We start from the raw sequence: 12,204 nt of genomic DNA, 5'->3' as shown, positions 1-12,204 counted from the left end.
CATCACACCAGTCCAGCCAGAGATCCATAACATCCATATCAGCCCTGCGAAACAGATGGGTTTGGCTTTAGTGGTCTGATGGCTGACAGGCAATCTTCAGATAGTGAGAAACAGGACTGTTTTGAGCTGTACAGTAAGTACAGCTTCAGCAAGAGTTGGAATGCCATCATTGGACCAGTTTCACTGATCAACAAGAAGATTGACAATGTTGCTTTCAGGGTAGCTGTTTTGATTTTGTCACATCAGAGATTTATCACTCAGTTTAGCTTAGTGCAATATATAAAATGAATCAGTTATGTTTATAATCTATTACATACGTTTTTGATCAGTATTATCATGCTAGTGTCTAAATAGACATGCTGTCTTTTGTGAATCATTGTAAAAGTGACATTACTTTTACAAAGAGTTAGTGAGTCGAGTCACCATATAGAAATTGTTGGCTTGTTCACTATGATATTTATTGTACCTCAAAACTTCTAAATAAAAAATCACTTCTCTGTTTTCTTCAGACACTTCTTTTCACGGCCTTTTTACTTGTTTTTCAGCCACTGACAGATGATTCCATCCCATTTCCTGTGTGAGGTAAGAAAAAAAAGAAGGGAAAGCGAGAGACGAGATAAAGGGAGAGAGAGAGAGAGAATGTGTTTGTGAGTAGGATGTGTACTGACCCATGTAGAGGAGGTGGCAAATTGCTTGAGCCAGGACTTTATTCAGCACTGAAGATGTTATGCTTCCAAACTCACCTGTTACACTGTCATTCGGCTGGCGATTTATGCACCAGTTGGCTTAATCATCTGTTAAAAAGCAATTTAACTGGACATTTATAGGTGCTGTTAAGCTGGTTTATCACCCTAACAAACAAACAAGTTGACGGTCAAAAAAAAAACAAAAAAACAGCTCATCATAGTCTGCACCACTGGAACTGACCACTAATAGAAAGTGCTTTGTTTTGTATGTTTGCAGCCCTTGTTGAGAGTCAAACAAAGTTGATTAGATTATGTGACCACTGATTTGGTTAGGTGGCTATCAACATAAGCATCTTAAAGGTAAATTGAACAAGAAATGTGACTCTTTGCGGTGGCCTCATATTTCTGGCTTGGAGGAGGGAGAAGAGTCACCCTGCCACAGTACACGGCATGTAATCCATCTCTAAAAGGAAATTATTTCTTGAAAACTTTTCCTATATACTAACAAATAAGAACCGCATTTCTCTCTGTATTTTTCAAGCAGTCTGATTGCAAAATCACTAATGATACTGAAAAGCCCCAGTATAAATGTAAGAATGTGTATGAAGGACATTTTTCTATTCCCAGTCACATTCCCCTTGAAACCTCACCAAATCTCTGAGTTTGCTGAAGCTGAAAAGGGTCAGTTGCACCATTCATGTAACTCATGAGACAGGTCTGCCCTTAAACACTTGAGCACACAAGTGTGACACATTGATCAATGGGCACGTCTCAAACAGAGACAGATCTATCCAAGTTAAAGCCACTTGCCAAACGGATGCTGTTTCAGCAGTAATACATCCCCTGTGGCAGACAGCCCTAACATTTGGACCTCGTTTCCTGCTGCTAATACAGCCTACTGACATAAGTCACTCTAAAAAAAATGAGCGAGACAGCAAGATGGAGGGAGAATGTATTCCCTCTGTGTAGAGGACAGAGCATAGGTGAACTTGATGCTCAATAAGGCATTATTGATAATGCAATAATGCATAAGGCATTACTCATGAGACATATGAGTAGGTGGGACAAACTCACTGCAAAGAAATAGTTGATTAAAAATTAAATGTGAAACTTCACTTAAAAAAATGATCATTTACTTACTTTTACTCATGTCATTCCAAGGCTGCATGACTTTCTTTCTTTTATGGAACAAAAAGCAATATAAAAAAAATAAATAAATCATGCAGGTCTTTTCAGAATCGCTGAGTCAGTGAACTGAACCCAAGTGTTTGATCAATAAACGAATTGTTCCTTTGAGTCGGTTATTTCCATTTAACTTGTATACAAATCTTGCCGATTCATTCACAAATCGGGATTCAACTCACCGACGTCAATTATGCAGAGGCTCTCAAATTAATAGTCCTCTGAAGGGAAAGTCTTTCAAAAAATGATAATAAAAAAAATCAGCCTTTTTGTTTTCAGCCTGCTGACATAGTACAGCTTCAGAAGATTTGGAGAATAGTGAAAATAGAGAAAAGTCATATGAACTACTCTTATGTTGTTGTTGTTTTTTTACAGATGTTTAAGTCATTTATGGAGCCAGGCGTGTTTATAGTGGTCACTATAAACTGCATTATATTGAAAAAAGCTGTATTATTTGTGTTTCACATCACAATAACAGACTATGGGTTTTAAAAGGCATGAGGTTTTGTAACTAACATCATTTTCATCTCAAGGGGAACCATTTCTTTTAAGATCCTTAATCTCTCTATGGACCCATGCAGTGATTTCAGAATAAAGAGCAGAGACTTAAATCTACTGTACATCAACACTTTATTCAACTGTAACATCTTTCATGCTTTCTTCTCTCCTTTCTCTTGTGGCCTCTCCTCTCTCTTGTTGAAATGGCCTCTCCTCTCTCTTGTTGAAATATGCATGCACTCTTTCAATCCTTCCCTCTCTGATGGACACATTAGGGAGGATGGTGTACACCAACATGCCATTTGAAGTCCAGCATTTTAGATGCTGTCATTGCCTATAAAACATTTAAGCATAGTTCTTTTCCTACAGGCACTGCAGAAAGACTTGTAATTAAATGAACAGCTTGTCCAAAGTATTAAAAAAAACACCTGTCAATCAGTGCTGTTAATTGGGTATAGAGCAACAACATTAATGCTAGCCTGTTGTTTGGATTAGTTTCCATAACAGGTTCTGAACCATAAATAATGGAAAGCTTGAGACATTTTCACCCTGAGAACTAAAGAGAAAAGGTGCTTTTGATCGAAGGTCCAGGAGTCGCTCAGTAAGAAATGAGAGCCTTGAGTCTTAGGGTCCGCTAGTGTTTCCTCAACATGTGCTGCAGATCTAAGCAAGCAAGTTTATTTTTGTTTCTTCTCACCTTAATCAAGGTTTAAGGTTGTGCATATTAACATTTGTGCCAGGGTTCCTCAGATCTTGCCCTGGAGGGCCAATGCCCTGCATAGTTTAGCTCCAACCCTGATCAAATACACCTGAGAAAGCTCATCAAGGTCATTAAGATCCCTAGAAAATCACAGGTAAGTGAGTTTAATCAAGGTTGGAGCTAAACTCTGCAGGGCAGTGGCCCTCCAGGACCGGATTTGAGGAACCCTGATCTATGTTGCTTTGTAGGCCTGTGGCATCCCAGTAGGGCAGACAATTTCAACATCCTGAATGCTGGAAGCATCAGTGACATCTCCCTCACTCCCTGCGCTCCCTACTGAGGACGTACTGCGCACCAGGGGAGTCATCTTTTGTCCGTAGAGGCCTCCTATGTAAAGTAAAGGTAAAGGCATGCTGAGATTTGCCAGTTTTTCGTCTTCTGGATGGAGCTGGTCGGACTCCACCAGGGCTTTCTGTCTCTGGTAGTACTTGGAGAACTTGTTGAAGATAATAGAGATGGGAAGGGCGACTACAAGCAGGCCACAAATGATGCACAAGGTGGCGATGAGTTTCCCAGCCAGCGTGATGGGATACGTGTCGCCGTATCCCACCGTGGTCATGGTGATCGTCGCCCACCACCAGCCCATCGGTATGGTCTGCAGTTCCGACTCATCATTCTCTCTTTCCACAAAATAGATGAGCACTGAGAAAATGGAGATTCCCACGGAAAGGAAGAGGATGAGGAGCCCGACCTCATGGTAGCTGTGACGGAGAGTCGCCCCAAGTGAACGCAGCCCGACCGAATGCCGTGCCAGTTTGAGGATGCGAAAGATACGCATAAGGCGCAGGATTTGCACGACCCTTCCCACGTTCTCAAGCTCCTCGCTTTCCTCAGCATCCATGGTTTCAAACGCCAAAGTGGCATAAAATGGAATAATAGAGGCGAAATCAATGATGTTTAGCGCATTGCTCAGGAATTTGCGGAAACATGGTGTGACAGCTAATCGTAGGATGAACTCGATAGAGAACCAGAGGACGCAAAAGGTCTCGAACACAGCCAACACCGGGTTCTCTACTTCTTTGTCATTAACGTCCACCTGGTGGAACTCGGGCATGCTATGAACGCACATGGCTATGATACTCATCAGTACCACACTCAGCGAAAACACCGCCGTTACTTTCGCAGAGCACGAGTATCCCGGGTTTTCCAGTCGCAACCAGAGTTCCTTACGCTTCTCGGCGCACCAGGTGCCCTCAAACTTTTCCAGGTCTTTGTCAAACGCCGATAGTTCCTCCATAGATGAATCTAAGCTGTCCTGCAGCTGGTTCTGTGGGTCATCGTCGTTTCCCCAGTCGTGATCTCCTGCGTACTCTTTCTGTTCTTGAAATCTGTTGCTGCAGCAAGTGTCCAGGTGAAGCTCCTTGATGCCCCAGTATTCCAGCTCCTGGCAGAAGCTAAACACACACAACTCTTCCATCAGGTGGATCTTTCCGGTATGGTAGAAATTCAGTACGTAGCGAAAAAACCATGGGTTTCGGTCGAAATAATACTCGCATTCGGCAGCTGCATAGTCGTCACAAAGCTGGAGAATAGCAGCCTCTGAGCTGCAGTAGAGAAGTTGGGCAAGTCGCGTGTGGGGGAAGCGTTGGAGGACCACACGTTCCACTTGCTGCTTAAAGCCACCGACGTTGAGGTTGATGAAGCTCTCCTTGGGGCCTTGGCGGTGCAGGACCTGCCCATACACCATGATGGATGCCAGAACATGAAGGAGTAATTGGGACTGTTGGGCTAAGCAGTTTTGGAGAGACTCAGCTATGGCTGCATGCCTATAATAGAGGAAAAGAAAAGTCTGATTAGCACTTTCAGAAGAAAAAGTTGACCTGTTGCCATCAAAACAATATTCCTGCTCATCAAAAATGTTTTTTTTTTTTTTTCAGTATTTCTTGCCATAGTTCACTGTACTGTACGCAAATGTATGACAAGACAGAAACGTAAGCAGATTTAAATACACAGAGAGACAGACAGACAGCTAATCTATTATATACTGCTTCTATCTGTAACAACTGTGATGGGATAAAAGCAATCTGGAGCCCAAATCAGCCTTCATAGCTGCTAATGGATATTGATTTTGTACAGTGTCGTAAACAAAACCTGAGTGATCATTATGAGCATTTCAACACTAACTCTGATCGCTGGGCACAAAATCATGTCAAGATTTCAGGACATTCAGTGAATGCTTGACAGTTCATGTGCAGTGCTTTTGTAAAGTTTGAAAAAAACATTTTTATTCTGAGTCTGAGACCACTAAATAAATAAATATATATATATATATATATATCGTCAACATCAAGTGAGAGGCTGAACTGAAAACGTAAAATTTATTTGCATCAAAAAAACATTCAATATTACATAGTCAGCATATAAATTTGAGCGACAAGTTTCAAAATGTCTTTGATTTTCAAAAAGTATTTGGTTTGTTCCTCTTTTGCTTTAATGGCAACAGCATGAACTCCACAAATTTGTGTAAAACCTGATGATCACATTCCCCAGCATTTGAGAAACATCCAAAGAGCATCTTGTGCTTTAATGGAAACTGTCTGTAGAGAATGACATGACATGATGAACGTCACATATTTACTTATTTAGTAAATTTATTTAAATAATTGAGTAATTTAAATAGACCTGTAAATACTGCAAAAACGTATAGTTCTTCTTAACTTATAATGTCATAACATTTCTTTTTTCTTTTTTTCAAATATATTATTTCTAGCTTTAAATAAGATTTCAAACTCCAGATTTTCAATATGGTTCATACTTTTAGACCTCACTGTATGTAGCTAGTAATCATTCATTTTGCACTACATAACACGTAAATAACATTTGATAGCAACAGAAGTAAACTATAGAAAAACCGCATTCCCACAAATATAGACCTCAAAACACCAAACTGTTAAATTTGGGTACAACACTGAATTTCTAAATTACATATAGGCCTATATACAATCGTTGATAAGTTTCTGCAAGGTGTGTATGTCCGCGCGCTCTGCCTGGTCGAACTCCAGCACCAAAGTTATGTTCAAAAGCAACACTGCGTAACCTAAACTACGTACACAGAAGCAAAAATCAGTTTACCTGTTTTCCTTTCTTTTCCGACGGCATCAGGGCACTGCAAAGACGTTTCCATCTTCCAGCGCCTTCCTTGGTAAAGTCGAGCCCGGTGTGCGCTCGTTCGCAGTATTTGTCCCATGTCCCGCAGCGGACTGTGGCGGGTGGGACACTTGGCACATAGTGTGCCGCTAACGCACTCGCGGTGCCTCGGGGCAGCTGCGCGTCCCTGCGTCACTGGCCCGTGGCAGCTGGAACGCGCTTGCGCTTTGCATTTCAGGACGCGCCTCCACAAGCTCCACTGAGTAGCAATGATTAAGTGAAAAATAATCGGAGGGCAGAGAGGTGAAATCAGTGCAAGTGAGAGACACTTTGACCACCCGTGAAGGCCAGTTAAAGGATTAGAACACTAATAAAAGAGTGAGATTAAAGATCCCTTGAGTTACTGCTGAAGAAGACAGAGGTCGGATGGATATTGTGAAAGAAAATAAAAAAGAAAACACCTATACTGAAAAGTTTGAGGGTAAAAAGAATTGTCGTCTCGCTGCTTTTGTGAGCATCAAGTGTGTAATTTTAATATTTAGAAATTATTTCAGGACGGAAGGATATCAGCATCGACATAGGCTACTGCAGTTACGTTACGGAGTGTTAAGTTATTAAACCATGTAAACAGCGAGTGGTTTGTGAACAGGTTCACTTCATTTAAAGTTCTTCTCCCTCGCGCAGCACCTGTCGCACGTGCAGAGGAATTGACAGATGATGCCCCCTAGAGGCCGTCAAGAGAACGCCGTTTTACTCTTTAAAGTATGTATTTTTAAACATGTTCACACTAAAGAAAAATACCAACGCCGTCACTTATGCCAAAGAGTATAGAATTCAAGTCAATATAAGTTCTTTGCTTATGCTCAGCGAAAAAACTATAAATGTATCAAGCATATGCAACAAGTTACATAATACAGTACATTCTGTCAGAAGCAGAAGCAAGGTGAAAATCAGGTAAAGACAAATATTATCTGTAAGTTTCACTGGACCGGTGCCTAAAATTAAATATGTAAATTCTCATTTCAAATCATAACTGACAAAAGTGAACGGCAAAGTCTGAGAGATTGTCTTTTTGAAGTCTTTTGATGAATATAGGAACATTTATTTAAGATTACATCAGGGCAAACTGATGTTCTATTGTTCGATTAATGCTAAAATAACAGGACACACTGAATCCGTTTCATTGTTTTGTTTTGTTTTTTACTAAAAAAACGTCACAAATACACACATAAAGTTATTAGCAAGATGATTCATTCCTAACTTTGCAAACATTTAAACAATATTTAACTCATTTTTATTTAAGTTGTCAAATTGAGTGGAATGTGCTGATTCCATAAGAATGTCTTTTCGAATGATTTACAGAGAAATTTGTGTAGAATATTGTTAGGTAAAGTAAACACTGTAATTATATACATAACTATATGAAAATGCCATATAAAAGAAATTAAATGTATAAATATATATGATAATTTGTTTGAACATCCAAATATTATATATCATATATATTTTAAGCCTACCCCTATGGCAGAGTTTGTGTCCCACAGTACATCAAAAAGACTGACATTTGATGGAGCAAGAGCTGAGCTTAGAAAAGAGATGGGAAAAATCTATCCCACTGGGAGTGACAGAGAGGACAGAAGTTGTGTTGTGTGATCTCCTGCTCCACAGCACAGTGCTTACACACACTGCACATCCAGAACTGGTACTCCGATATCACTCTTCCGTCACTATACAGGTGGGCAGGAAGTAATAAAAAGAGAGAAAATAAAAGACAAAGAGATAGAGATTCATTCATCAAGTCAGAATGCATCATCACACATGCTAGTTTAACCAGTTTAACATTGTTTTACAAACATAATTGGGACAGTTATTTTTGCTGACTCACATTTATGTTTTGTGCTGATTACTATTTACCTCATTACTGATGTAAATAATGTGGTTAATTATCTGGGCCAGATTCTGGCCCTTAAAATCCCTTAACTCAGATTCTGAATAAGAACAGGAGCACTTTGCGAACAAACAGATGTAATATGATTGTCATTCAATGAATTCAGACAAAATTAACCTGGAAATGTGTGTGATGTGTATATATCCTTTTGGGGGTTTGCAGAATGAATGATAATGGACAGCTTCAATGAGAGAAAAAAAGATACATTATCATAAAAAATGTTGGGGTAAGTGAGATTTTTTTTAAAGATGTTAATACTTTTATTTGGTAATGATGCAGCAAGTGACAGTAAAGACATTTAAAATGTTACAAAAATTATTTCAAATAAATGCTATTCTTATATTACAAAAATATCATGATTTCCAAAAAAATATTTTGATAATAAGAAATGTTACTTGGGCACCAAATCGGCATATTAGAATGATTTCTGAAGGATCATGTGACTGAAGGCTGGAGTAATGATGCTGAAAATTCAGCTTTGCCATCACAGGAATTAAGTTTTAAAATAAATTCTAATAGAAAATAGTTCTTTTAAATTTAAATAGTATTTCACAATAATATTGTTTTTGAATCATTTTTAATCAAATAAATGTTGCCTTGGTGAGCATAAGAGACTTCTTTTAAAAACATTTAAAAAATCTTACTGACTCCAAACTTTTCAACGCCAGTGATTTATTAAATAATCTTCCCACAGTTTTACTACAGTTTACAGGAGAAACTGTGCTGATGTAATAATTTGAATGGTCTGGAAATTTCCTGTCACTCGGCACACCGCAGTGATGCGGGCCTGCGTCATGCACGCCGACCCTTACGCCACTCATTTCACTCTACTTTACACTTGCCTCACTGTGACCTCACAGCTCTGTCTACCAGCCGTAATGAAGGATCCACCTCATTTATCGGTTAAACGGAGCCTGAGAAATGTTTCCAGTGGTTGTTCACTCAGTGAGGTTGTAAAGCACATCTGTCTTACCCATCAGTCTCGCTGGCTTTGCCGGGTGTCTCGAGGGCTGTGTTTGGTGAAGATCTCCAGGGCCAGGTCTTCATAAAGCTGCCTCTGATCTGGAGTCAGTGTTTCCAGAGATTCCAGCTTAATAAAGGCACGTGAGCAAATACCAAACGCACGGTTGGCAGATGAGCAGATGGCTAGCAGAGAGTATATCTCCACAGCAGGGATAATATCCTCATAGTCACAGAGATGGAGAGCTAGAAATAGAGAATAAAATAATTATTGAATTGTTTCACATTTGAGGAACAAAAGATTTTAATAAGACACACCTTTGCTGCTCACTGAATGTTAATTAAAAAAAAAGAGAATAATTTAATAAAACTGTTAAAAACACTTTTTTTATTAAATCTCAAATCTGAATATACATTTTTCATACTGTACAATATAATGATGTGATGCCTAAATTCACTTGTAGCAATTCTGATATTTGTTTTTAGTGTTTTATTTTTAATTTATTTAGAAAAATTGTATGATATTTTAATATTGGCCATTTATTGGTTATCTGTCATGACACGATAATAATGATCAGTTTCAGAATTTTAATATCAGTGCATCTCTAACTTAAATAGCTTTTAACAGATCATTTTAGGATTTTAATATAATTATGCAATGAAAACACTGCTAACTGAAAGACAAAAAAAAAAAGAACCCACACATACATCCATGCACACCTCTTTTCCAGGTGGTCCTGGATATGATGTCTGGATATGATCTGTGGTTTAAACATTTTGTCTAGACATTCGTGTAAGCAAACATTTTTTGCGAGTGTGTATGTGTGGAACGAACGCTATAAAGACTTCACTTTGTGTTTGTTTTCTCAGCTCAGGTGAGCGATTTAACACTTAATGTGAGCAGACAAGGCCAGACATACCATGCATGTATTCACAGACATTCACACACACAGATTTACAATATGGAGATCATTATTATTTTCAGCAAATGTATAATTATGGGTGAACTATTCCTTTAAGACAGTTACAATTATGTAAACTTCTGACAAACCTCAACAGATTGCACCTGAAAATTACAGACAGAAAATCATTTTAAAAACTGAACCCCTTTAAGAGACTAAATAATGTAGAAAGATTGTAATATTAAGTGTGTATATACTATCACAACTCAGCTTGGGTTTTAAGTGTCACCTGTCCTCATGGCCGCGTCCACCTTGCTTGCCTTCATACAGCTGTCTCTGCACAAGCAGAAAGAAATGATAGGCCTCTGCCCCACGCCAGGCGTCATCCAGGATACGGCTGTCTGAAGACGACTCATCTTCCTCTAACAGCCCTGCTAATGCACTGGTAGCCTGAAATAAACCACACACACAAATTACCCAACACTAGGCTGCAAATGAGCCCTTCATCACAACTGATTTCCTGCCCCTCTGATGCTGTCGGACTGTGAGTCAGGCTGCAGCTGCAGACCACGGCACAGAGAGTTACCGACTACCACAGCTCTTTGCAAAGATCACAAATAATAATAAACCTGTACTTGCTTAGTCCTGTACTAAATCTAAACTACATACAGGAAGCAGAACATCTGGAAATAGGTAACAGGAGTTTGGAGTATGTACTGTATGAGGATGTGTGAACAGTTAGAGTACCTCTGATTTCTTGCTCTTGGTTTTGCTTTGCTGTGAGCTTTTGATCTGGGTGTGGAAGTTCTCCACCAGCAGGGAGGCGAGCACATACAGCTTCTTCACTCGCAGAGGTCGCGTTCTCTTTTTTGCCTCTTCTTCAGCGATCTGAGGTGAAATAAAAATATCTAAAAATATTTTACAGTTACAAAAATGTCCCGACTTTAAATGTGAAGTGTGTTATTTCTATGCCACTAACAGAAATTACAATCTCTTTGTTTGGCAGCACAACTGGGTTGGGCACAACAAAATTGGTTTAACAAAAAAAAAACATTTAAATATTTTTATTATTGTCATCATTATTTTTGCAATTCCATCATCACTGGTTTCATAACCTGAGGATCCCCACTGAATTTTTTTTCTTACACAAGCTGATATTAACATACCTTAAACATGAGTTTGGCGGCATCCAGGAAGTGATGGGCTTTTCTGTAGAGCTCTACAGCCTCTAGAGTTTTGTTTTTCTCCAGCAGATGTGAGGTGTATTTGGACAGCAGTGGCCCAATTTCCTTCATACTGTGGTTTTTGGCAAGTTCAACAGCTTTATTCCACTGAAAAATGCACACAATTAAAATGTATTTTTATTGTTGCACATTTGTTACCATCATCAAACATCTAAACATCATCACAGACAGGTTTCCTGAGCAGATGAGTGTGATGACATTACAGCTGCAACTGGATCTTTGATTAGAACTGATGATGAGCACTGTGATCTCTCTGAACCTCTCATTTAAACTAATGACAGAAGCATCATTATCTCTAAATGACCAAAAAAGTCAAAGAAAAGGCAATGAGTCAGAATGTATTCAGTGAGGAGAGGGAGAAAGAAATGGGTCTTTTGAGAAATGCATATTAAATAGGGCTGTCAAAATCTTTAACACAGATAACGGATAATTATTATTTCATTCATTGTATGATTTCTAAAGATCTGATGATCAGAACTGTTGCAAGAGAAGCAGCACAAGTGTGCAACACTTGTGCAAGCACAACACGCCCCCACATGTCTACGTCACGATGTGGGAAGATTTGCATAACACTGCCCAAATGTTCACGCAAAGAAAGAAGGCGTAACTTTATTGTTGCTGCCACCGCCGCCGCCATGTTGTGAAGACGCTGTGTGTTTCATTGCGAAAGCGAAACTACTTTGTTTGGCCTTCCAAAAGAGGACACGACTAGAAATCAGTGGTTAAGTTGTATTTACAACACTGTTCCAGAACACTTCAACCCAAATATTCAGATGTGTGCAACACATTTTATGGAGGACTGTTTCCTGATCCTGGTAGAGTAGACTACAATGCCGGCTGTTCTGACTCACAGTCTGCAAGTATGTTTTCATATTTAAAGGATTTGACACTAACGCGAGTTTTGAGCAGTGTAGAGTAGCACTTGTTGTTTGTTATT

The 12,204-nt window shown here is 39.2% G+C and overlaps 2 protein-coding genes across 3 annotated transcripts in view; both read right to left on the bottom strand.

Moving 5' to 3' along the window:
• Nucleotides 1-2,576: 2,576 nt before the first annotated feature.
• On the bottom strand, nt 2,577-6,542 carry LOC107675527 (potassium voltage-gated channel subfamily S member 3-like). Of its 2 annotated transcripts, XR_001632605.1 has the most exons (3): nt 6,199-6,542; nt 3,064-4,892; nt 2,577-2,700 (listed from the first exon to the last, which is right to left on the bottom strand). XR_001632605.1 is itself a non-coding variant. In XM_016469918.1 (2 exons), the coding sequence occupies exon 2, from the start codon at nt 4,811-4,813 to the stop codon at nt 3,299-3,301; it is 1,515 nt and encodes a 504-aa protein (XP_016325404.1). In that variant the 5' UTR covers nt 4,814-4,892; nt 6,199-6,542; the 3' UTR covers nt 2,577-3,298. The 2 variants fall into 2 exon arrangements, 1 of the variants encoding a protein (XP_016325404.1); XM_016469918.1 differs by having other exon boundaries at nt 2,577-4,892.
• Nucleotides 6,543-10,299: 3,757 nt separating this feature from the next.
• LOC107675526 (WD repeat-containing protein 35-like) overlaps nt 10,300-12,204 on the bottom strand; it is a 2,556-nt gene continuing 651 nt past the window's right edge. Inside the window, exons 3-5 of the mRNA XM_016469917.1 lie at nt 11,225-11,354; nt 10,771-10,830; nt 10,300-10,473 (exon numbers count right to left, since the gene is read on the bottom strand). Coding sequence (XP_016325403.1) covers nt 10,436-10,473; nt 10,771-10,830; nt 11,225-11,354 — 228 coding nt within the window. The 3' untranslated portion in view covers nt 10,300-10,435. The remainder of the gene's footprint in view (nt 10,474-10,770; nt 10,831-11,224; nt 11,355-12,204) is intronic.

Source organism: Sinocyclocheilus anshuiensis, unplaced genomic scaffold (genome assembly GCF_001515605.1).
Source record: "Sinocyclocheilus anshuiensis isolate Anshui unplaced genomic scaffold, SAMN03320099.WGS_v1.1 scaffold1097, whole genome shotgun sequence".
Lineage (NCBI taxonomy): Eukaryota > Metazoa > Chordata > Actinopteri > Cypriniformes > Cyprinidae > Sinocyclocheilus > Sinocyclocheilus anshuiensis.
This window is presented reverse-complemented; position numbering and strand designations above follow the sequence as displayed.